This window comes from Dermacentor silvarum, chromosome 5, assembly GCF_013339745.2.
Source record: "Dermacentor silvarum isolate Dsil-2018 chromosome 5, BIME_Dsil_1.4, whole genome shotgun sequence".
Taxonomy (NCBI): domain Eukaryota; kingdom Metazoa; phylum Arthropoda; class Arachnida; order Ixodida; family Ixodidae; genus Dermacentor; species Dermacentor silvarum.
Genome location: NC_051158.1, coordinates 184,475,533 through 184,501,290, shown reverse-complemented (window position 1 = coordinate 184,501,290; position 25,758 = coordinate 184,475,533). Strand labels below are relative to the sequence as shown.

At 48.6% G+C, this 25,758-nt stretch overlaps 1 protein-coding gene across 6 annotated transcripts in view; it reads right to left on the bottom strand.

The window, feature by feature from the left end:
• Positions 1-8,940: 8,940 nt before the first annotated feature.
• Positions 8,941-25,758, bottom strand: part of LOC119453945 (nuclear distribution protein nudE-like 1) — a 169,128-nt gene continuing 152,310 nt past the window's right edge. For 3 of the 6 annotated variants that reach the window (XM_037715977.2, XM_049666924.1, XM_037715978.2), the window contains one exon: positions 8,941-9,654. In XM_037715977.2, the coding sequence (XP_037571905.1) occupies positions 9,591-9,654 (64 nt within the window). In that variant the 3' untranslated portion in view covers positions 8,941-9,590. The remainder of the gene's footprint in view (positions 9,655-25,758) is intronic. The other 3 variants (XM_049666923.1, XM_049666927.1, XM_049666926.1) reach the window with 3 other exon arrangements.

Here is a 25,758-nt window from a genome sequence, read left to right as displayed (position 1 = left end):
GAGAGCTGGCGCGCAATTTCTTCGCGCACAAATGTCTTCATTTCTGCCAGTAAGGTGTTGTGGTCAGAAATGGTTGACAAGCCAGCGAGATCTGCGTCCAGTGAACGACCGCTGCCGGCGCAGCTCGGATCCTCATAGCTCTGGCACAGCGATATCATCTCTGCCACCGTGCGAGGATTTTTGGCGAGGAGCATGGTGAAGGCGTCGTCGTCGATGCCTTTCATTACATTTTTGATCTTATCCGCCTCGGACATGGTCGCGTTGGTTTTCTTGCACAAGTCCAGAATGTCCTCTATGTAACTTGTGAAAGATTCCCCGGCCTGCTGAGCTCGTTCGCGCAAACGCTGTTCTGCTTGCAGCTTACGAACAGCAGGGCGGCCAAACACGTCGATAATGGCAGTCTTGAAAGCGGACCAGGTCGGGAAATCGGATTCGTGGTTGTTGTACCACAGACTTGCTACTCCCGCCAGGTAAAAAAACAAGTTGCTCAATTTGCCGACCTCGTCCCATTTGTATAGGGACACTCACGCGCTCGTAGATAGCAAGCCAGTCCTCCACGTTGGTGCCATCCGCGCCAGTGAAGATAGGTGGGTCGCGTTGACGAGGGACACCGGGACATGCGGGTGGTGCTGGAGGAGGCGTTTGCTGGGAGGCGTCTTGCGGCATGGCAGATGGTAGTGCACGGGATCGAAGCTCCAGGGGCATCGAAGGGTTTGCGGAGTGGTTTTGAGGGTACAGCACCTTCCACCAATTTATAAGGATGTTTATTGGACGGCACTTGAAGCAGCGCAAGGGTGACAGTCCAAAAAGCGCAGCACGGACTCTCTGAACGAGCGGCGATCGAGAGCCGAAGTAAACGACCCACTAGAAGGTACTGGAGAAGGAGACCCACTTCAAGGCGCTGGAGCAGGCGACCCACTTCAGGCTTCCAACGCTTCGCTACAAATGAAAGAAACGCAGTATGTGGATGAGCTGAGTTGCATCGAAATACGCAAGAGACTAAAGCTTTCATATACATAGTTTGCACGTGCGTCACTTCCGCACCGGTCCGCGAGCCTGTCCGCCATCTTTAGGCACCTGCGGGCCTGCGGAAGCGTGCTGGGGAAGGCTGCGCGCGCTGACGCGTTGTTGATCCGAAGTTCCTTCTCGCGTCGTGATCATGCCAATCTGCGCGATTTTCGGTTGCCGCACAAGAGGTACCACTGCCGCGAAGCCGAGCTACGCAGAACCGGGCGTAGGTCCACACCAAACGTAATAACATGGCAGTGCGAACGCACAAGAATGCTGTCGGAGAAACGTCAGTGCCTGTGGCTTTCCCGGATAAATCGGAAGGACCTGAACAACGTGCGTGTCGTCACTTTGTTTCGGGCGAGTATATAACACGCCAAAACACTGCACATCACGCATGATCGTAAAAGGGCGGCAGCGAAAGCCCCGTACTGGTTGGTGACCGCCCGCTCCCACACGCATAGTCGCCTTTACCGCTCTGAAAAACGCCCGTGTACTTGTGTTGTAGTGCACGTTAAAGAACTCTGGGCGGTCAAAATTATCCCGGAACCCTCCACTGCCGCGTGTTTCACAATTAGATCGTGGTTTCAGCACTGTTGCGTCCCGAATCGGCCGGGCGCATTCTTTCATTGATTCCCATCGAGGCAGGCCCTTTCATGAGCGTCGCTCAGACGGCGACAGTGCCAGACACCGACGAGACAGGCAAACAAGCGCCCCAACTCGGCAGTGCACATTCTTTGAGTGCTTCCCCCGATTCCACCCCCTTCATCAGCGGCCGGCCGCCTACTTGGCGCCGCGGCCCGACAGTGGCATGCGACGTTCGGACAAAGTTCACCTAGAAGCGACCGACCACAAGCGCCATCCTTCGTTAGACGCGGGGATTAGTGCAAAGGCCATTCTCCCGACCCTGGCAAGATGACCGTCGGAGGGCAAGAAACAGGTCACCGACTTTCGTGGAAGGAGTGTCAAGCCCCTGTTTCCGGATTGCCTCGTCCTTGCTTCGAAGGTGCAACATTAGAGGCGGAGTTCAGCGAACAAGACGCGTCCCCGTCTGATTGGCCGCATCAAGGTCATCTGATTCCCTAGTCGGGTCAACTAGGGAAGACCGTTGTTTTATAAGGAGACACCTTGCGTGCAGTGGTGTGCCCTGACCTGTTCTGATATGTGCTCAGACATGTAGTGAGCTGACACTTTAAAAGTGCTCCCCCATGGAGTGGGCTTCGATATTTGGAGCCACTGTAAATATGTAGAATAAACCCTTTTTTGTATCGCTCTTACTCCCGGACGTACTCATCCCTTTGGCTGAAGGATCATCGGCCTAAACGCTACCCGAGTCTCAACAAACTGGCAGCAGCGGCGGAATAATCTCCGACCCGCAACAACAGATGGCAGCGCTGAGATGAAACGCCAACCCGTTCATAACAACTGGATGGCAGCTATGGGATGAATCCTATATAGCCCCGAGCAACTGGATGGCCATGGTGAGATCGACCCTTCAGTCAACGCCAGTCGCCGGCATCTCTTTCGCGACCAACTGGATGGCCGTGGTGAGATGGACGCTGCAGCCGACGCCAGTCACCAACAACTGATTCACGAGCGACAGGATGACAGCGGCAAGATGGAACCTGCAGCCCACGCCAATCGCCAACTGGTTCGCGAGCGGCTGGATGAATGCAGCGAATCATGACTGCACGGTACAGGGTGAGTGCCTGGCTTTGCGCTTGAGTCATCGGATCTTTTAGCCTAGACTTTCTAAAAACCGATGAAGCGTGTACAACTGCCCATTTGATACTGTGGTTGTTGCGCATCCAAGCAGAAAGCAGCTTTCAGCATAGATCTGAACCAGCTACTAAAGCCAGACCTCATTCTTGTGTGGGAGTAATTGGGAAGTGGAGAACTACCGTAATTCTTATCATTTAAAGGCGGCCCAGGATTTCCGTCTTCTTTGAATTGATTCGATGCGGTGGAGGAGAACTTGGGGACTTGGTGCTACTTCTGTGTGTAGGCGTTTGCATGGTTTCTGCTATATTTTCCAGGCTTCAAATTCTCTTGGGAAAACAGAATTGAACCGCTGGTAGTTTTTATACTTGCATTGCAATTTGTGCGGGTTTCGCAGCAAGTATTGTGGAATAGCTGAGCCAAAGCCTAAAGTAGTGACCATGGACCTCATGAGTCTGACTAGAGCTAGCTTGTTGCGGTAGTGTGAAGAGCTCGATGTAGAGGTAGAGGATGATAAATCGGAAGCCGAAATTAGAGCCATTTTAGAAAGCAACAGTGATGATGAATACTTTGAATATTTCGGTAACTCCATTCTAAAAGAACAGGAACAGGAAACAATTGAGAATGAGCAGGAATTGAAAAGACAGGAATGGATTAAGCAACAAGACGAAAAGATCAACGCTCTAAGACAAGAGATTGAAATAATGGAACAGGGTTTTGAATTGGAGGAACAGAAATGTCAGGCACCCGCAGTAGTGGCGCACGGAAAGTGCGAAGGAGTAGCACGCACGGTTCTACCGATGGTAGAAAAAGAGGCTGATCCCCGTGAGCCTAATGGTACGTTCACAGGTGTGGACAGATCCGTAGACCGTGGCGTAGCTGTTGAGGAGCCCGTTAATGGGGACCGTATTGAGCGCGACGAGATACTGTGCCAATGGAATACTAAAGAAGCAGCTAGGCCAGCTGTGGACGATTTGGCACAGTTATCCAGGGAGTACGTCGCGAAGGTAGCTCTTGCAGAAGCCCGAAGTGGCCCCGAGTCGTCAGACAAGAGCACCTGTGCAGAGTCCAATCGGTCAGGAAAGTGCTCGAAAGCACAATGTAGGCAGGGCAGTGCAGTTATGGACAGCTCCCATGTATACGAGCTAGTTTGTGCAAATGAAAATAGCTGCATTGTCCCTGAGTGTTTGAAGCTCTCCGCCAGTCGAGATTGCATTGAAAGGAATGATTTACCCGCAAATCATTCAGACTGTGCGGTTGAGATAGAAATAGTGACCGATGAAATAAGTGCCGTTCAGCACGAGATTCAAGCGGAAGGCTTGAAAATTAGCACTACAAAGCGTGCTAGGATGAAGCGGCGTCGCAAACTCAGGAATGCGGCAGACAGGGCAACGCGGCCGAATAAAGGCGCTAAACCCAGTGTGGAGCGCAGTCAAAGAACTGCATTAAAACGGATAGGCGGGCTAGTTGGTTTGGCATCATAATGAAACTTTTGCGCACACAACACGAAACCACAACGAAGAAGTACACAAGGGCTAGCGCAGACTAACAACTGACCTTTATTCACTAAGAAAAAACATATATATGGTCGCGACACGCACCTCACGATCACTGCACATGAGCACAAGGGCATTTTGTAATCTATTACATAAAAATAAAACCTTTAACAAAAACATTGCGCTATCACATCTTATTCATCAGGTCAATTTCCTTGTCATTCAATGCTATTGAAGGATGACTGACACATGTGCTTTGTAGTCTAGATATATGCCAAGAGAGATTGTGGAGGCCAGGCCGCAAGCGCTGTCGGCCGTCACTGCGGCGGTCAACGAGCTAGGCCTAGCGTCTCGTTCAGCCGTATCCCGATGGGGGCGAGATGCAAGAACGTGCGTTGGGTGCACATTAAAGAGTCTCACGTAGTCAAACTTAATCCGGCGCCCCCATTACTGTGTGCTTCATAATGAAACCGTGGTTTTAGCTCGCCCACCCCATTAAAAAAAAAAAAAAAAAAAGCGCCATCCGCGCGTGCAAGCGGTGGGAATATACATTCTAGGCACTATAGTCATAGAGAAACATAGAGTTTCTAAATAAGTAATATGAAACTCTATGTAGAGAAAGAAATTCAACAAGAGGGGACACTCGGCAAAAACTGGCAACAGGAAACACGTCACCATACGTCACGCTATACTTTTGACACCGAACGTTAGCTGCCGCGAGCATTCTTTGCCGCGAAAACTAAAACGTTTTGCGTATAAATGAACTTAAGCTTTGCGACTTATTTTCCTTGCCTTGCCTATAGCCACAGGTCAATGACGCGCCAGATACATGCGTCATCCGCCAGACACTCCCCCGAAGCCAGCGAGGATGGCTGCGCGCGCGTTTGAGCGCTCGCGCGCGGCGGCCCGTCTGTCTCCCTCTTCTTTTCTTTTTTAAATGTAACCTGGTTTATTGGGCTCTCGGCGTATTCTTGCGTTCCTTCTGCACTGGGACAAGACACCACTGCACTATTGGACTACGGCAAGGTGAGAAATCTTGTTTCACAGTCTACGACGCAATTAGACTTACGGCACGGGACCGAGACTTAAGACGCAGTTTGCGAAAAACAGCTCGGCCATCCTGGCGCAGTTAATTTGAGTTAATGAATCGTGCTGAGACATGTTTCCGACGCTTCCTAGGGGACTATTGTAACTTATTTCGGTTTTTGAGCCGCACTGGCCGCACAGGGCGCCGTGTCGCAGTCAGCGAGAACTCAGCCGTGGTGTGTAGTCTAGTGCATCTTGCTAGGAGAAGTTTGTGCCGCTTTCTCTGACGCCAGACATTACTGAAAAGTAATTTCGTTACTTTCTGGGGTACTTTTGAGGCACGCTGGCCGCACAGCGCGCTGTGACGCAGTTAGCGATAAGCAGCTCGGCCGTGGTGATAAAGTTTGGCGTGTAATAAATCTTAGAGGGACAAGTCTGTGACGTTTTTTGTGGCTCCGCAACAACATATACCTTCTTTCGGTACTCACGCCTGTTGAAAAGGCGATGGGCGATTGCCAAGAGTGATAACATGGGGTGTGCTGCTGGCGCCGGCAGAACGCGCGAACGACGAACATATCAGAAACTTGTAATTCGAAAATTACGTCTTCTAAAGGACTGAAAAAAGGCATTGCACCCACGCATTTGTCTTGAGTGCCTGTTGCGTCCGTCTCTGTGTATGTCGCGTACCGTCGCGTCGCCCGAGGCCAAGTTTTGGAAACGCGAAGTCGCTCGTGTATTTGTGCTGCCAAAGTGCAGGAAATAATGCCCGGCAATGGGGGAACGCTTGGAAATCAGATGTTTTCATATATGTTTGGGATGAGTCGGGTATTTTCTACGCCATGTATGTAAAAGCGAATTGCTTTTGTTTGTAATGCCGCCCATTCACCGCTTTCGCACGTTTCGCCTCGCAGTATTCCTATGTCTAAATACCAAAATGACTCATGCTTGTAACATGCTGTTACGTGCTTGCAAATGTAACATGCTTGTAATTTACTTTTTTTTCAGCTGGTACCGTCCGGTGGAGCTTCATACAGGAACTACTGCCTTACCTGCTGGTGTCACAACGTTGGATGAACGCACAAAAAGCGCGGAACGAGCTTTTATATAGAGCAAAATAAATACTTCCTCATTGCACAAAAGGTCTTGCGTCTACTTTGTGAAATTGCACGTGGCACAGATTCAATGGGACTTTACGAGATCGTTCGCAAACATTTTTACTAAATAATAAACCGATTCTGCACGAAGAGCAAAAAAAAAAAAAAAAAAAAAAAAAGGAAAAGGGGGGGTGCAGGGGCGCAGCCGGCGTGCTAGCTTGCGTTCAAAATACGCGCGCCCAAAACCGAAACCGGAAGTGATGTAAGTGATCGACACCGACCGCTTGGCACGCTGCAGAATAGGCGTGGCGTAAACTCGTAAAGGCTCATGGGAAACGTCGTCTGCTCGGCGCTTCCGGTTCAACCTCTGACGGTTGCGGCACACGATTCTCCGTTCGCGGGGCCGGTCGCGCTTGCTCTCTGTGTACTTTCATCACAAGATATCGCCCACGCTGCAAATATCTAGAGCCCGTGACGGTCGCATCGATGACTGGCCATTATATCTGAGCATATGCAGTCATTTACAATAATTTTTTTCTAGCCGAATCGACCGAACACGTGAATTAGGTATACGTGCTGTCACTGCCAGTCGCGGGTTTATCTTGAACGACGAATCGCACTTTCTTGTTGTCAAGTGAATTCTGTTCGTGCCAACGACAGAACCCACCACAGCTTCGCTGGCTCCCATCTGCACAGTAGTGTAATAGGGATCTGATTTCCTTTACTTATTACATCTCAATTACACTAGGCTGATTTGATCAAGCATGCATGGTTGAGTAGTGGAGGCGTTACAGGTGGGCAGGCGGTTCCAATACAAGCTTTTTCTTGGCACGAATTTCTCGGAACAACACCTTGCATAGTATAGCGACCTGAATTTAGTGCTAGATGCAAGATGAGAAGGTGTACTGGGAGCATTTAAAAGGCTTAGACTGTAATTTTTCTCGTATATTTTGTGAAAGGTGCACAAGACGAGAAACATTAGCCTAACGATCACAAATTAAGTTGCAATGTTACTTATAAAGGTACATCGAAAGCATATTAAGACAGACTCAAGCGTGCAGGAAAGTCAACTGCAGTCGACGAACACTTCTAGCATACCTCACGTTCCATATCTTACATAACTGTCACAAAGTGTCCGAAACACAAGGGCGATTTGATCGCCCTTGTGATCAAAGCCTGCTGCTTTGATCGCATTAAAATGTGTTATAAACTTCTCTAGACTTTTATAACAAATGTTTTGGTCAAGTTGCAGAAAGAGATACTACGTTAAAACATCGTTAAACCATGCCGAGCGCAGGGTTAGCGTTTGGTTATTAAGCATGTTCTATGATATATTACCAGTAACGTCGACAGCAGGTTATTTTAGAAAACAACACATGCATGATAAACGTCCGAAAACCTATAAAGGTTCGCTGTAAAATGATATAAAATTCCTAGTATGTCATACCAACTTGTCCAAGCATCTACGTCATCAGTGGTATAAGAGTTCGAAAGGCTAAACCTGTGGAAGGTATTTTTTTAAAGAAAAGCCAAGGTTCTTAGCTGTGCGTGCTTGCTCAACGCGATTTATCAAGGACTACAAAAAGCAAACACGTTAGCGTATACGACGGGCTCTAGCACAAATCTGATATTCACGATTGAAATGTTACAAGATCACTCACATCGTTGATCCGAACAGAATTCACTTGAGAACAAAAAAGTGCGACTCGTCATTCAAGTAAGCCCGCGACTGCCACAGCACGCAAACCTAATTGACGTGTTCGGTCAATTCGGCTACAATAAAAAACGATTTAAATGACTTCCTATGCTCAGATATAATGAGCAGTCATCGATGCGACCGTCACAGGCTCTAGACATTTGCACCGTGGGCGATACCTTCTGATGAAAGCGCACAGAGAGCAAGCGCAACCGGCCCCGCGAACGGAAAATCGTGCGCCAGAACCGTCAGTGGTTGAACCGGAAGCGCCGAGCAGACGACGTTTCCCATGAGCCTTTACGAGTTTACACCTCACCTATTCGGCCGCTGGGCCCTATGGGAGTGTCCCCTCTTGTTGAATTCCTTTCTCTATGCTATAGTGGCGGCGAACGGGGGCGGAGCCAAACGTTGGGCGGAGCCTACGCGACGTCGCTATAGGGCCTAAAATATATCGACGGTGCCTACCGCTGTTTACAAACATTTTCTTTCCTTGCGCCTTTGAGTACTGCAACTAAGATGTAAGAGGCGTAATCGTCTGCGAGTACGCAAAAAGCGCATTTTTTGACAATTTCCCTTGAAGAAATTGAAATTAGTGCTGTTTAGATGGTATTAGATGCAAGTGGCACTGAAATACAGTGCCCACTTGCATCTATGGGCTGTCCACTTTGAGGTAAATTGTTGAGTGGAAAAACAGAATACACAAGGTTTGAATCACTGCTGTTTGAAGAAGCAAGAAAAACCGCCATGGCAAATCTGCAAGTGCCAATTTTATTCCTTTTTTTATTTTTCATGCGTTGATATATTTGACATAAACTATGCAGTTGTTCGTTCTGATACTTTTGTGTGGAAACAAGCGCCAGTAAACTGCCTGTACATTCAAAAGAGAGGGCACACAATGCAATAGCTTCAATTGCAGTTTATTGTTGCTGTTTGTACATCACGAATTCAAATGTTCAAAACACTCAGTGCCAAGACCATTTAACACGTACTATATAAATATTTAATCATAAAGCACCTGTATGTACCTAAGCCCCATTTACCCTCGGGCAAAAATTAATGAAACGAGCTGGGTACAGTACCCATTCAGACTAACTTCTTTCGGCCACAGACAGACACAAGCTGATTTAAAACCAAAAAGAAAAAGAAACAGGTGCCTCCTGTACAAAATACTGTGAGAGTATTGAAACATATCTTGCAAGGACTGCAAATTGCCACTGTGTATACTGTTTACTGGTTACACACTGGTTCAATCTTCAGCTAGCATGTTTAATGACACACCTGATCAGTAAAGCACAATGAGTTTGAAACATAAATAACAAAATATGCTGCTTAGCAGCGATGTGGCTTTACACTGCCCAAAATATATCGAGGTGCAGTTTGGAATGAAAGGAGGCAAGCTCTGTGCAACATGAAAACAGCTGCTCTGCTGGAAGGACCGGCCGGTGCTCCCCTCGAAAGTGCTTTTTATTTCCACGTGAGGGGAGCAGAGCTAAACATGCACACAATGACGTGTCCTCTCGCCCCTTGCGCTGCACGTCAGCTGCAAGCTGGCTAGAACGCAAGTGGTACAAATTCTTGCGGACTTGACAATGCCCGCTGCTTCAAGTGGGTCCTTCTGGAAAAAAAGCAATGCGGCCATTCTCACTGGTTGCAGGAACCATTCACATTGTCATACAAGTATTGCAAGGATCTAAACAGAAAATATTAGGTAAAGCTAGATTAATAGATTAGGCTTCTGCAATAACAATTTCATCACTGGTAGTGAGAACAGAGCATTTATAAGCAAGAAAATGATAGAAATAGAAAAATCAGAGTGGCACCGCCTGTTGTGGACCTCATGTGACGTCAGCATGGCTGATTCACAGAGAGCGGCATAAGGTCGTGGAGAATTACATCAAGTGAGCCATGTGGGTGTGGGCTGCTCAAATCGAGGAGCGGCAGCCGAACATTTGGCAGTAATTTTCAATGCAACAAAGTGACAGGCAGAGAAAGACCTTTAGATGAATAATCTATACCTATAGCGGAACTTAATAGGTTCTTTTAGTGTTCCTTAAGTTCCAGCATGTCCAGTCCGGCCACTTCCCACCATGCACGTGTATAGGAGCCAGCAGCACTCGCTGCCACGCCAGAAAATGTGGTGGTTGTGGGCCACAAGTAATTTACTGTGTATGGACCAGAACGACAACCAGGAACACTTGGAATTCTCTTTGCATTATGGTGTGCTCAATGGTCCTAAGTAATAGATCCATACAGTGCAGCCAACGAGGAACGAGAACCACCCTGATCATCATCATCAGCCTATATTTTATGTCCACTGCAGGACGAAGGCCTCTCCCTGCAATCTCCAATTACCCCTGTCTTGCGCTAGCGTATTCCAACTTGCGCCTGCAAATTTCCTAACTTCATCATCCCATCTGGTTTTCTGCCGACCTTGACTGCGCTTCCCTTCTCTTGGTATCCATTCTGTAACCCTAATGGTCCACCAGTTATCCATCCTACGCATTACATGGCCTGCCCAGCTCGATTTATTCCGCTTAATGTCGACTATAATATTGTCACCTGTAGTAGTGGGCATAGGGCAAGCGCAGAGGCGCAAGAAGAAAGAAGTGCGCGTGCTAACCGCCCCGCTCGATAGCTGCCTCTCGCTGCCGTTTTCGCCAGAGCCCCAGCCGCTCCCAATAAACGTCGTCAGCCCCTTTTGAAGACCCGTGGCAAAGTGGTGGAGGTGCGGGGTATTTATCACTCATGCCACAGACTCCTCCTGGGAGCAGAAGCACCAGCCCTGTGTTAGTCGATACTCCCGTCCATCGGACCAGCCGCAGGATCCGGGGACTGCCCCCTGAAGACACCGTAGTGCTGCAGACTACCTCAACCGGTATGGAACGTGCAATGACGAACCGGTATACACTTCAGAACCCGCTGGCGCCGAAGTCGTTCCATGGCGACATCTTCGAAGACGTCGAAGACTGGATGACCGACTTCGAGCGCGTCGCCGAATACAACGAATGGGACGACGCGACTAAACGTAGGAATGTCTACTTTTGCCTCGAGGACGGCGCGCGTACATGGCTTCAAAACCGTGAGGAGCAACTGACGTCGTGGCGCGAGTTCCGCCGTCATCTACTGGACACTTACGCCAGTCCTGATCGCCGCGAACGAGCCGAACGAGCAATTCAGGTCCGCGTCCAGCTTCCCAACGAAAGCGTTACCGCGTTCGTTGAAGATATGACGCGCCTCTTCAGACGAGCAGACCCTGGAATGACCGAGGACAAGAAGTTGCGTCACCTGATGCGAGGGGTGAAGGAGCAGCTCTTCGCTGGTCTGGTGCGCAATCCTCCGCAGACTGTCGCCGAATTTCTATCCGAGGCGGTCAGTATGGAGAAGACGCTTCAGCAGCGCTCTAACTTTTACGAGCGGCAAGTGAACGCGACTACGGACATGTCCACGGCCATCGGAAGCCACAATGACAACCTTCGAGACCTCATCCGCACCGTTGTGCGCGAAGAGATACTGAAGGTTTACGGCACCCCACAAGCCACGGTGAGCTCCATTGCGAGTGTAATAAGAGATGAAGTGCACCAAGCGCTCCGGTCCACCGTTCCTTTTTCTAACACCGCGCCTGCACCTTCTGTACACCACCGTGCGACCTACGCAGAAGTCTTGCGACAGCCTGCTTCGTCCCCGCCGCTGTTTGTTCAAGCCGCTCATCCGGTTGCACTCCCACCAGCCCAACCGGTGCCATACATTGAGGAACGACGCACGCCTCCACCGTTTCCCCATGCCGCTTCTCCGGTTGTGCTTCCGCAAGAGCGACCAGTGCATTACGCCGATGATCGACGCATGCCCCCTCGGAAGTCAGAGGTTTGGCGCACTCCGGATCGCCGTCCTCTGTGTTTCCACTGTGGTGAGGCAGATCATTTGTACCGCCAGTGCCCATACCGACGCCTCGGGTTGCGGGGCTTTTCTGCCTATTCGCCGCCACCCCGACTGGGCCAACGACCTCGGGACATTGAGGATTATCTGGCTCAGCAACGCATGCCACCGCCTACCGGGCGGCAGTCACGCTCGCCGTCGCCAAGGCGATTTTCACCATCGCCCCAGCGGTATTCGAGCGGACGGTCGCCAAGTCCCCGCCGGGAAAACTAACTACAGCGACCTTTGGGGGCGAGGCCGCTGGCAGTCGACGCGCTGAAGACCTCCGATCGACGCGAGTAAACAAGGGTACCGGTACGCCATCAACTGAACGGAATGACCGGCTTTCGCTCGACATACCGGTGGTGATCGACGGTTACGCGGTTAGCGCTTTAGTGGACACCGGAGCGGACTATTCTATATTAAGCGGGAAGATGGCGACGTTTCTGAAGAAAGTGATTACACCTTGGCATGGCTCGCAGATTCGTACGGCTGGCGGTCACGTCGTTACTCCACTGGGAACCTGCACGACAAGAGTTCGGATTCGAGGATCGACATTCGTGGCGAGTTGCCTTGTCCTACGCGAATGCTCCCGCGACGTCATTCTCGGAGTTGACTTCCTGCAGGAATACGGCGCTGTTATTGACTTACGGGGCGGTGTAGTCACCTTCTCAGCCGACCAAGCAATCGACGCAAACGACGACAATCGACGTGATGACGCGCTACGTGTTTCCGCCGAAAGTGTTACGCTTCCTCCACGAGCCAGTGTTCTAGTCGAAGTGATGTGCGGTGGAATGCGCGAAGGTGGAGTGGTCGCAGAAAGTAACTTAGCGCATCTACTGACACAAGGTGTTTGTGCGGCCAGGAGTGTGCTACAGCTTCGTGATGGCCGATCTAAGTTGCTAGTCACCAACTTTAGTAATGAGCATCGACACCTCTTCCGCGGTACTTCGATAGCGTTTGCCGAAGAAGTGGAACACGTAGCTGAATGTTTTGCCCCTGAACCAGTGAGGCTGGCTGACAAGTCACTGGGCACCGTCGACATTAATCCCGAGTTATCTAACGACAAACAGGCAGCACTGCACGAGCTCTTGCTTGAATTCAGGGCATGCTTCGCAAGCTCGTCTAAGGTACGCCAGACTTCGGTTACAAGGCACCGGATCATCACATGCGACGACGCACGCCCGATACACCAGCAGCCTTACCGCGTGTCGGCAAAGGAACGCGCGGCGATTCGTACGCAAGTACAAGAGATGCTTGAAGATGGCGTGATCGAACCTTCCAACAGCTCATGGTCGTCTCCGGTCGTTCTTGTCAAAAAGAAAGACGGAACGCTACGCTTTTGCGTCGACTACCGGAAGCTCAACAACGTAACTAAAAAGGACGTGTACCCACTGCCACGTATCGACGACTCGTTAGATAGACTGCGGCGTGCCCAGTACTTTTCGTCACTCGATTTGAAAAGTGGATACTGGCAGATCGAGGTAGATGAACGAGACCGCGAGAAAACTGCCTTTGTGACTCCCGACGGCCTTTACGAATTTCGAGTGCTCCCTTTCGGTTTGTGTTCAGCCCCAGCAACTTTCCAGCGCATGATGGATACTGTCCTCGCTGGATTGAAGTGGCAGACTTGCCTTGTGTATCTTGACGACGTAGTTGTCTTTTCTGAAACATTTGAGCAACATCTTCATCGCCTGCGGCATGTGCTAGAAGCGCTCCGATCGGCTGACCTCACGCTTAAACCAGAGAAGTGCCACTTCGGTTATGAAGAGCTCAAGTTTCTCGGACACGTCGTCAGCGCCAAAGGAGTTCGACCCGATCCCGACAAGCTTACCGCTGTAGCAGCTTTTCCTCTTCCTGCCGACAAGAAGGCCGTCCGACGCTTCCTGGGCTTGTGCGCGTATTATCGCCGCTTCATCGACAACTTCTCGAAGATTGCGGAACCCCTGACTCGCCTTACCAGGGATGACACGCCATTTGCCTGGACGAATGAGCAACAAGCGGCCTTCGCTGAACTACGCCAACGCATGCAGTCAGCACCCGTCCTGGCACATTTCGACGAAGAGGCTGACACCGAGGTGCATACTGACGCCAGCAACATCGGCCTTGGCGCAGTACTCGTCCAACGTCAAGACGGCATTGAACGAGTAATAGCCTATGCTAGCCGCTCGCTGTCCCGTGCCGAGGCGAACTACACTACTACAGAAAAAGAGTGTCTCGCGGTCGTCTGGGCGATCACGAAGTTTCGCCCTTATCTCTACGGCCGTCCCTTCAAAGTGGTGACAGACCACCATGCTCTATGTTGGTTGGCGAACATACGCGATCCTTCAGGACGGCTGGCACGGTGGAGCTTGCGGCTACAGGAGTTCGACGTCACCATAGTTTATAAGTCTGGCCGCAAGCACGAAGACGCCGACACGTTGTCGCGTGCTCCCGCCGAATCTTTCAGTCGACAGTCAGAGGACGACGACGGCTTCCTGGGCGCCCTTACTACGTCGGACTTGGTCAAATCGCAGCGTGACGACGCTGAAATTCGACCTCTCATCGACCACTTAGAGGGCCGTGATACAACCATACCACGCCATCTACGTCGTGTCTTGACGTCCTTCTGTCTACGAGACAATGTGCTGTACAAGAAGAACGCCCGCCCGAATGATCGAGCCTACCTCCTAGTAGTTCCCAAAGACTTGCGGGACGATATTCTTTTCGCTTGCCACGACGAGCCTACATCTGGCCACCTCGGCTCCTCACGAACGCTTGCTAGAGTGCGCGAGATGTATTACTGGCCCGGACTTTCAGCAAGCGTCAAGCAGTATGTGAAAGGCTGCCGTGAATGTCAGCGACGAAAGTCACCACCCCTGAAGCCCGCCGGGTTATTGCAACCCATTGAACCACCTCATAAGCCATTCGACCAAGTCGGCTTGGACATTCTTGGGCCTTTTCCTCTGTCAACCGACGGCAACAAGTGGGTGATTGTCGCCACTGACTATTTAACCCGCTATGCCGAGACAGAGGCGCTCCCACGAGCCACGGCTTCTGAGGTAGCGCAGTTCTTCATGTGTCACATTGTATTGCGCCATGGTGCCCCAGCCACTGTTATCACAGATAGAGGAACGGCGTTCACGGCACAGCTCACGGACGAAATTTTTCAACTAAGCAACACCAGGCATCGAAAGACGACCGCTTACCATCCGCAGTCCAACGGCCTTACGGAGCGATTAAACAAGACCATCACAGACATGATCTCTATGTACATCGACGTCCAGCACAAAACATGGGATCGTATCCTGCCTTATGTGACCTTCGCGTATAATACCGCCGTACAAGAAACAACGCGCTTCACACCATTTCGCCTTGTCTACGGCCGCGAAGTACAGACGATGCTGGACGCTATGCTTCCGTGCCACGACGCCGAGAACCTAACTACTGACGCCGAAGAATTTGCTCAGCGCGCTGAGGAGGCTCGCCAGCTCGCGCGGCTGCACATCGGTGAGCAGCAACACGCAGATGCACGGCGCTATAACATCCGTCACCGGCAAGTGCGCTACAGTCCCGGCGACCAAGTGTTGGTGTGGACCCCTGTTCGCCGCCGTGGCCTTTGTGAAAAGTTGCTCAGCCGGTATTTTGGCCCGTACAAAGTGCTGCGCCGCATTAGTGACGTGAACTATGAAGTCGTTCCTGACAGTGCGGCGCAAACACGGCGCCGACAACCACCTAGTTCTGACGTAGTTCACGTCGTACGCATGAAGCCTTACGTTGCGCGTTAGTGATTTTTACGCGCCCATTTGCACCTAATGCACTTACCTCTTCGTTTCTAGAGAGGTAGAGAATTGTTTCTAGCTACGCTGCTGTAGCTCTCGCTGTGTTCTGTGCGCGAGCATCTTCATTGAGCGTGTGTTTTTTTTTTTTTTTGTCGTTTTTTTTTCCTTTCCCACACCACTTCTTGAGCATCGAGCCGATGCTCTTTCCGAGGAAGGGGGGAAATGTCACCTGTAGTAGTGGGCATAGGGCAAGCGCAGAGGCGCAAGAAGAAAGAAGTGCGCGTGCTAACCGCCCCGCTCGATAGCTGCCTCTCGCTGCCGTTTTCGCCAGAGCCCCAGCCGCTCCCAATAAACGTCGTCAGCCCCTTTTGAAGACCCGTGGCAATATCGGCTATCCCCGTCTGTTCTCTGATCCACACCGCTCTCTTCCCGTCTCTTAATGTTAGTCCTAAGATTTTTCGTTCCATCGCTCTTTGTGCGGTCCTGAACTTGTTCTTGAGCTTCTTTGTTAACCAAGTTTCTGCCCCATATGTTAGCACCGGTAGAATGCAATGATTGTACACTTTTATTTTCAACGACAGTGGTAAGCTCCCAGTCAGGATTTGGCAATGCCTGCCGTATGCACTCCAACCCAATTTTATTCTTCTGTAAATTTTTTTCTCGAGATCAGGGTCCCCGGTGAGTAATTGACCTAGATAAATGTACTCGTTTACAGACTCTAGAGGCTGACTGGCGATCCTGAATTCTTATTCTCTTGCCAGGCTACTGAACATTATCTTTGTTTTCTGCATATTAATCTTCAACCCTATTCTTACACTTTCTCGATTAAGGTCCTCAATCATTTGCTGCAATTCGTCTCCATTGTTGCTGAATAGGACAATGTCATCTGCAAACGGAAGGTTGCTGAGATATTCGCCGTTGATCCTCACTCCTAAGCCTTCCCTGTCTAAGAGCTTGAATACTTCTTCTAAGCATGCAGTGAATAGCATTGGAGAGATTGTGTCTCCTTGCCTGACCCCCTTCTTGATAGGTAACTTTCTACTTTTTTTGTGGAGAACCAAGGTAGCTGTGGAATCCTTGTAGATGTTTGCTAAGATATTCACGTATGCCTCCTGTACTCCTTGATTATGAAATGCCTCCATGACTACTGGTATCTCTACTGAATCAAATGCCTTTTCATAATCTATGAAAACCATATAGAGATGTTGATTGTACTCCGCAGATTTCTCGATTACCTGGTTGATGACATGGATATGATCCATCGTAGAATAGCCCTTCCTGAAGCCAGCCTGTTCTCTTGGTTGGCTGAAGTGTTGCCCTGAATCTATTGGAAGTTATCTTGGTGAATATTTTATACAATACCGAAAGCAAGCTAATGGGTCTATAATTCTTCAATTCTTTAACGTCTCCCTTCTTATGGATTAGTATAATGTTGGCGTTCTTCCAGCTCTCTGGTTCACTTGAAGTTGTGAGGCATTGCGTATAAAGGGCCGCAAACTTTTCAAGCATGATATCTCCTCCATCCTTGATTAACTCTACTGTTATTCCATCTTCTCCAGCAGCTTTCCACTGGTCATGTCTTTCAAGGCCCTTCTAACTTCATCGCTAGTTATAGAAGGAGCCTCTGTATCCGGTTCATCACTATTTCGAATGAAAGTAGCTTGGCTGTTTTGGGCACTGTACTGGTCAGTATAGAATTCTTCCGCTGCTTTTACTATGTCATCCAAATTGCTAATGATATTACCATGTTTATCTTTCAGTGCATACATCTTGCCTTGGCCTATGGCAAGCTTTCTTTTTACTGATTTAATGCTGCGTCCATATTTTACGGCTTACTCAATCTTTCCCACCTTATAATATCGAATATCCCTTACTTTCTTCTTGTTGATCAGTTTTGACAGTTCAGCGAATTCTATCTGATCTCTTGAGTTGGACATTTTCATGTTTTGTCGTTTCTTTATTAGGTCCTTTGTTTCTTGGGAGAGCTTACCTACTGGTTGCCTTGGTGCCTTACCTCCCACTTCAATTGCTGCTTCTGAGACCAACCTAGTTACGGTTTCATTCATTTCCTCTATGTTGTCTTTATCTTCCTTTTATAAAGCTGCATATTTGCTTGCGAGCACCAGCCTGAATTGGTCTGCTTTTACCCTTACTGCCTCTAGGTTGGCCTGTTTTTTCTTGACTAATTTGATCATCTCTTGATCATCATCATCCACCACTAATCCCGAACCATGCATTTACTTGCCCTGCACACACACACACACACCTCCTATCGGATGCATATTTAGTATTTAGATGCAGTACACAAGCAGCAGCAAAACTTGATACAATGCACAATGACACATTGCTTTTCAGATCTGTCTACCCTGACAGTGACTGTCATTTCACCAGCTTCAGAACTTGTCTGTATAAACTTGTTCAATGCAAGTATACCACTCTGGTGTCCTTTCACCATCACAAGACTTCCAACAAAAGGTTTGGAAAACATTAAGTGAATCTTTTTTTGCAAACAGAATTGGTCTTTCATAAAACGTGACTTCTTTAAAATAATAAAACAAACCCAAGTTCGTTAACTGCAGTGAAATCTTGATGATACGAATCTCACGGGGTCACGAAAAAAATTCGTATTAGCCGAAATTCGTATCATCGAAACAATTAAAACTAGCTAAATGATAGAGTCGAGAGGTGAAATCACTCAGGCACACGTACGTAAAAAGCATTTACAGTATAGACCACTTGTAATCGTTTATAGTGCAGAACTGGCTACAACGCGGCCTTTTCCGACTCCTGTTCACCCTCCCACAGAACTCCATGTATATGCATACCGCTTACAGTGCAGCCACGTGAGACGAAATTACAGCGGAGAGCAAACGCAACTTCCGTTGCGCAAAGGGCCGTGGGGGTATGGGAAAGAGGGAGGGGGGGGGGGGGCGACGCTGTACTGCGGCGCTAAATGCGTAACTTGCAACTGAGCGCAAGGGTAACTGGCAACGCAATCTCCCCACGTGAAAGGAGCAGCGGGAAGGTAGCGCGGGAGGGAGGGATGGGGGGGAGCGGTTCCTACTCAGGGTTTGTACAGGTTTCCAAGGCAAAATTTCAAGGACATTCCAGGACTTTCCAGAACCTGCCACAGGTTTTTCAAGGACTCAAAGCGGCATCCAAAGTAGGATTTCTGTACTCTAACATTTCCAAAAATGACTAGTTTTATTGCACTTAGAATAAATAAATGTATATCACAATTATAATAAAAATGTCTAGCCTTAAACTTCTTAAGATCACAACACAACATGAACGCTCACAACAGCGGCTGAGATTTCTCCAGTATAGGCTGGGTAAAGTCACCACAAATATTCAAAATATTCAGCATAGGGTAATTGCACTAAAATAAAAAGAAATAAACGCATATCCCAATGACGTTAATAATGTCCGCCTTGATCACTTTGCAAGTTCACAACACTACCAAAAAATAGTTCGCAAAACCCAACGAATGCTTCCAACAGCTATTCTGACTTCTCCAGTATTAACTTGGAAAGTTTACCGAACATTTCCAAACCATTCTGTGTAGTCTTGCTACACACCCATTAAATTATAACAAACAGATGTATATTGCAATTTGTAAAACATGCCTTGTCTTGATCATTTCTCAAGTCCGCAATATCAAAAGTTAACACAACGAACACTCACAACAGCTGCTCAGGCTTCTGCAGTATTAGCTGGGTTGGTTCATCTATAACATTTCCAAAACATTCAGCATACCGTATTTCCCGGTGTATAAGACGCGTGTTTTTTTCTTAATTTTTCGTCGGTGCGTCTTATAGAACGGTGCGACCTATGTACGTTCTTTTTTTCGAAAAAACTGCCGTTAAAATCGGATCCGATGTTATGGCCAAACGAAGTGCGCTGGTTGACTTAATTGCTACGGGTTCTGTGCGCGCTATCGAGGTGCCAGGTTCTTGTGATCGAGCTCCCGAGCGCAATGCAAGAAGGATGGAGCAGCAACGCATGCGGCGGTAGGCCGACCGCAGCCGATCGACCCTGAAGTCGTCGCATCTGCAGATTGCTGTCAAGATACGGCGCACGCCGCTGCGCAAACTACGCATTTGCTATGAGAGTACAGGCAGCCCCTCCTCCCTCCCGGGCAGCCTTCCTGCTTTTCCTCCCTTGTGCGCTATTCGGCTCACCGTCGCACGCTTTCATTTGTACATACAGCATACGGTGCGCGGGGACGATGCTATCGCCATTGGACTTTACACGGAACCACGACGGCAGAAATGCACCTGGAGTGGAAATATATGGCACCAATGCGCTTGCGCGTGACCCGCGTTCACGCTGCGAAACGTCACTGTAAGTTTTTATTGCGATAGCAATTATATGGACACTTCAACCGGATTTCTGCCGTCGGCGTCGCCGTGAGGTTCCGTATAGATTCCAAGGGCGATAAAATCATCGCCGCGCGCCGTATGCGCGAGCGAAAGCGCGCGGGGGACGCGCGCGCTATCACGGAGAGCGAACGCACGGCCGAAAGCAAACGCGACTGACGCGTGAAAGGCCGTGGGGCTATGGGAGGGAGGGAGGCAGGCCTACGCTGTGCTCCGGCTCCAAAGGCGAATTGGTGCCGGAGCACAGCGGGCCACTCGATCTCCCACGTGAAAGCAAGAAAGCAGGAAGGCAGCGCAGGAGGGAGGGGGGGGGGGGTGCAGCTTCTACTCTTCCAACAACTCCGTTCGTACTTTGCCCGGCTGTGGCCGTCGCCCGCACGGTCTCTTATCTCCACACGGCTCTGACCTTTGTATGCGCTGTGCATCCACCTCTCAGTTTCCATTGAAGCGATAGACCGCACGAACCTTGCCCGCTGCGGCGGCTGCGATTGCTGCCAGCGTTTTGACAGTCATTGTCTGCGGTCATTCGGTGTGACCTATTCATGTTTGCTTGTGCGCGCTGACACCACGCTTGTTAATTCAGTTAGTAAGCGGATGTGCCCAAGTTTATGCAGCCGATAAAACTACTATCCCTACTCCGAATAGCTCTCTACTAATTTGCTATCGCAATTGATGCTTCGCCTTTCGGGCGAAACTACGACTTTTTTTAAATCGCTTACCGAAAGAACAGGTGCGTCTTGTATACCGGTGCGACTTATATGCGTTTTCTTTTTCTCCGGAAAAACTGCCGTTTTGAGGGGGGTGCGTCTATACAAAGGTGCGATTTATAGAATAGAAAATACGGCAATATTACACTTATATTATTATAAATGATATTATAACAAACCTCCACCCAAAGGCACTGAACATCAGTGGTAAAGTTGCTCCACTATAGCTCTCTTTAGCTTCACTAGCTTCACCTCGCGCGAAAGAGTGAAAGTGGGAAAAGGCAGACCAACGGGCGAGGAGTGAAACGAACGATAGGGTGAGGAAAGCAGCATAAACACTGCCAGCCGATGCAGCACCTAAGCGCAGCACGGGTCTCTCGCTCCGTTCGCAGTTTGACGCTGTGACGCCTTTTATTTTTTCCGTGCAGTTATGCAAAACCGAACCAAGTGTACTCGCGCCGGCGTATTGTTTCGGACATGGGGAGTTTAATTGTCAGATCGACACCGATCTAGAACAGAAAGGAGGTCGCAATGTCAATATCAGAGTGCATTGCTCACGAAATTCAAGGATTTTCAAGGACGGAAAAAAATTCCAGGACTTTTAAGGGCCTTGAAAACGCACTTTTCAATTTCAAGGGTTTTCAAGGATTTCAAGGACCTGTACGCACCCTGCTACTCTGCCAACAAATGCGTTCTTGTACTTTGCGGCTGTGCCGGCTGTCGGTGTTGTCACGCGCACCGTATCTTGAAAGCGATCTCCACATAGCTCTGACCTTTGTATGTGCTGTGCTCACGCCGCTCAGTTTCCGTTGAAGCGATAGACCGCACGAACCTTCGCTTGCTGCAGCGGCCGCGCGTGGGGAAGCGTGGCCGCCGCATCGAGCGACGAGACAAAAAAAAAAACAAAAAAAACACAAAAGCAACAAAAGCGCCACCGCTTTAAACTCCTCGCGCCTAGTCGCGACTTCCGCGCTGTCTGGCGCCGCGTCCACGCCTCCGCACCAAAAGAGAAAGGGAAAACGCGCGTGACTGCGCGCTGTTCTCTTTCGCGGCCGTCGGTGGGGCGGCTTTATTCGTATCAACCGACGCGGGTCGAAAATCGATTCGTAACAACCATTCTCTAGCACGTTGCAAAGTAATGGGGCTCGGCCGGGACCTCAGAAAAATTCGTATCATCCGTAAATTCGTATTAACCGTGATCGTATCATCGAGATTCCACTGTATGTAAAATTCAGAAGAGTTGGCAGGTATGTATGTGCGAGAAATGTTTAACAAATTTCACTGTCATGGGGTAAGCACTATGTTGGGTGGACTGGCTGATGTGTGCACAACAAACTTTGGGATTTCAATAAAACAAGAAGGGTGGCCTACAGTCAACTGCAAAACACGTGGTTGCTTGCCATTAAATGTATTTTGCACTTTGGTCATCTGATGTGCAATAGAGTGAGGCCGGAAAGACAGCCCAAGGGGGGGTGGGGGAGACATGAGTCAGTGAAACACACATAATACGGACTGAGGAAACGCTCAACTGTCTTCAGAGCACATACAATGCCGTTGTTAGATCCTCTGCACTTGCGTAATGACTGGTTAGGCAATGGAATACAATGTATATATGTATGCCACAATGTTTAGCCTCCCATTACTGTCTTTAAAAAACCCAACAGCTTCACGGAGAGTGACCACATTTTCTGTACCCTGACGCTGTAGCAAGATATGTGTAACTAGGTGCACAGTAATTTTGCACTTTCTTCCTGATCTCTTTCTTCCCTATTTTATAGTTTTCCACCATCTTCTATTGCGAGTGTTGTGGGTGTTCCTGCATTTATCATCCTCGCAAGATGTATGCTTTAGCTGAGTGTACAAGTGACAAGTGTGCCTGTTTGTTTCCATGTTTACATTCTGGTTATTGTTTTGACCACCCTACAATAATGTTAACTTGGCAATGTTGGTTCCTGAATGAATGAATAAATAAATAATCCAGCTCCTCAAAATACTCCTCGTGCTCTGTCAAACTGTAGAGCTGTATGCTCTTTTTCCTGTCACTGCCTGCTCTGTGGCCTGTAGTACTTATGCGTGGCCACAGTTATGTTCTGGGAACCCACATTTTGTTCACACAAACGCTTCCTTGCTGTCCTCCGCACTGACACGCGTGTATTGTTTATCGTTTTCTGGTGACCGGTGTTCACTGGCTAACCGCTGTTATAAAGTTATCGCTCAGCAAGACCCGTCTTCCTGCATTGGAACTTCCCCAAATGTGGTCGCCGATTCTATGGCGAGAGAAGCTTGTCTATTCAGATTGCACACATGACGCAAATAGTGGTGTACATTCTGCAATGTGTGCAGGCACTAGCGATTGCGCTGGCATGAGTCATGTATGAATAGCCAGTGCACTTGAACTGCACATAAAATTTTCGACAACTGTGCCTGCCGGTATATTGTGGTGCTTTTCAAAAAGTGTTGCTTCTTTTTTTCGGGGCACAAGTTCGCCCAATAAAGACTCGCGCCTTTGGCAGTATGTTATTCTTCATGGTCACAACAATGTGAAAATATGGCTCAGTCTCTCCTTAATTTATGCTTTCTTTGCCTCAAAAGACGTCCATCACATTGCAGCAAGTTGGTTCATGATGAAGGCACATGAGTGAGCACTCATGGTTATCTTTTTCTACACTCTGTACATTCATGTCTTGTAGTTAGGAATTCGCAGTTTTTCCACGAACACTTCAGGCTAATTATTTACTGCTCCTTGGCTTACTTCCAGCACCGACTATATTATTTGTGACTCTATGCATAGCACTGCATTTCCCAATTTTCCAGCTAAACTGGCGCCGCTGCACCAATTTTCTCCAAAGCTGTTCTGTGGTAATTCACAAACCAAACATGATTTCTGGCACAATTACTCCTTACCAGAGTTTTCAGATGTACTAGATTTGCAGAAATATAACGCAAGCTTAAAAAAAAAAAATTCCAGCTTCAGAACACGCCTCACATATTTGGGATCATGACATGTATAACTGTAAATATATATTTTTCTTTTATGGAGACCAAAACTTTCCCCCTCGCGTTATACTTGTGGTGACATTTCTAGTACTTGTATGCCTCCCTAATGCTCTGCGCTCATTGTAGCTGCATCTCTCTGGCTTTAAATGCATCTTCGAAGGTTCTCAAATATGTTGTTCACTAAGTGATTCAAATATCTGTATTCCTTTGCTGTTGGCAGTTACAAGCCTGTGCCAAGACTCCTTGATCTGCATGGACATTAAACTACGAGACCTTAAATTGTACATTGAATCTTTTTGCCCACAGATATTGGCAAGCTGCTGAGTATCACTTTGGGGCTATCTATTAGCAAAACACTGTCATCTGCATACACAAGCCAGTAGCTGTTGCTCTACCACTACTCTATTCTGTTTATACCAGAGGTTATTTTGTTTACACCAGCTTTCGAAATAAACATGCTGTGTGCGGAATGTACACCACACAGACGACAATGGAGCGCTCAAATATTGCCTGTATTCTTCTCTGTGGGGCCCAATCCGCGCACGTACTCATTTCTGAAAGTCGCCAACTCGCTCAATGCCACATCATTTCGGTTAAACTATATTTTACTGTTAAAGGGGCCCTGAACACTTTTTATCGAAGCGGAGAAAGACATGTGAAGTGAAAAAAGGCTATTTCAGAATCACTTTTTCGCAAAAAGTACTTCAATGCGTTAAGCAGAAGCGGAGTTATCGGCAATCAAACACGGCCTCCGTTGTGCTCCCCTTCCTCCTCCAATGCATTGCACTGCGAAGGCTATGGCCGAGGCGTCACTGTGGCGCGGAGTTCTAATTTCCGATTTGGTGCCTACGCCGAGCTAAACGTATGCCAAACGCGTCTGTCCTCAGCGAGCCGCAGCTAGTGGACTCGTGGCGGTACCCCGCGGCGGCTAGCAGCCGCGTATTCCGGTGTGCTTTATTACGAAATAGAGCACACAGAAAAGAGCGAGGATCATAGGGTTTTTGAAACGAGAGCATTCGAGAAAAAGGTGACTTCGCGCTCCACTTGCGAGCTCCACGGACCGCGTACGACAGCAGAACTTGGCTGATATGTTCGCAACAGCGTGTGCTAGCCCCGGACTATGTTATTTCACCAAGCTCGAGAGGTAGTTCAGGGCCCCTTTAACTCAATTTCCAATCTCCAGCAATACTTCTACTGTTCCTTCTGTACTATAAGCCTTGCCACGAAATCGGAACCTAATAATTCCTTTAGCAGTTCTACAATGCCTTTTCATTCACACCCTCCTCTCTGAGAATGTTCCACAAGAGTTTCTGTTCACATTGTCATATCTGCCTGTTATGTCCATTTCTATATACAGTTAAACCCGGATATATCGAACCCATATATAACGAATTATTGTGTATATGGAGCACCTGTAAAATCCCACTGAAAATTTCTGTATAAAATTTTTATTTTATATATCGAATTACCTAGGTATATATATATATATGAAACCTTCTTGTGATCCCTTTCAGATTCAACATATCCGGGTTCGACTGTACTGTGTTAGCACAAAAAGGCTGTCATCTACGTGCCCTTTCAACAGCCGTTCTGTGGTCCCGCTAATACTCCTTTACATTCAAGTCATGTGTAAAGTTTGTACTGTATCGCCAGCGTTGCAACCCTATGGACCTCCTCCAGGCCATGATGTCATACCTGCCGTTGCTTACCGGTACCTGCCGACTTTGACAGGCATGCGGGATTCTATTGGTGCTGAATTTATTATTGGGAAAAAGGAAAATTGTCTGATCCACATGTTACTGCTGCTACGAGTGGAACCCAACATATCTGAGGAATGCATGGTTGCGCCAACAGAAAAACAATGACTTAGAAAGAAAAGTAGGAAACGATCTGTCGGGCGCTTTTCTTTCCAAGTCATTGTTTTCCTGTTAGCGCAACCATGTATTCCTCAGATCTTAACCAA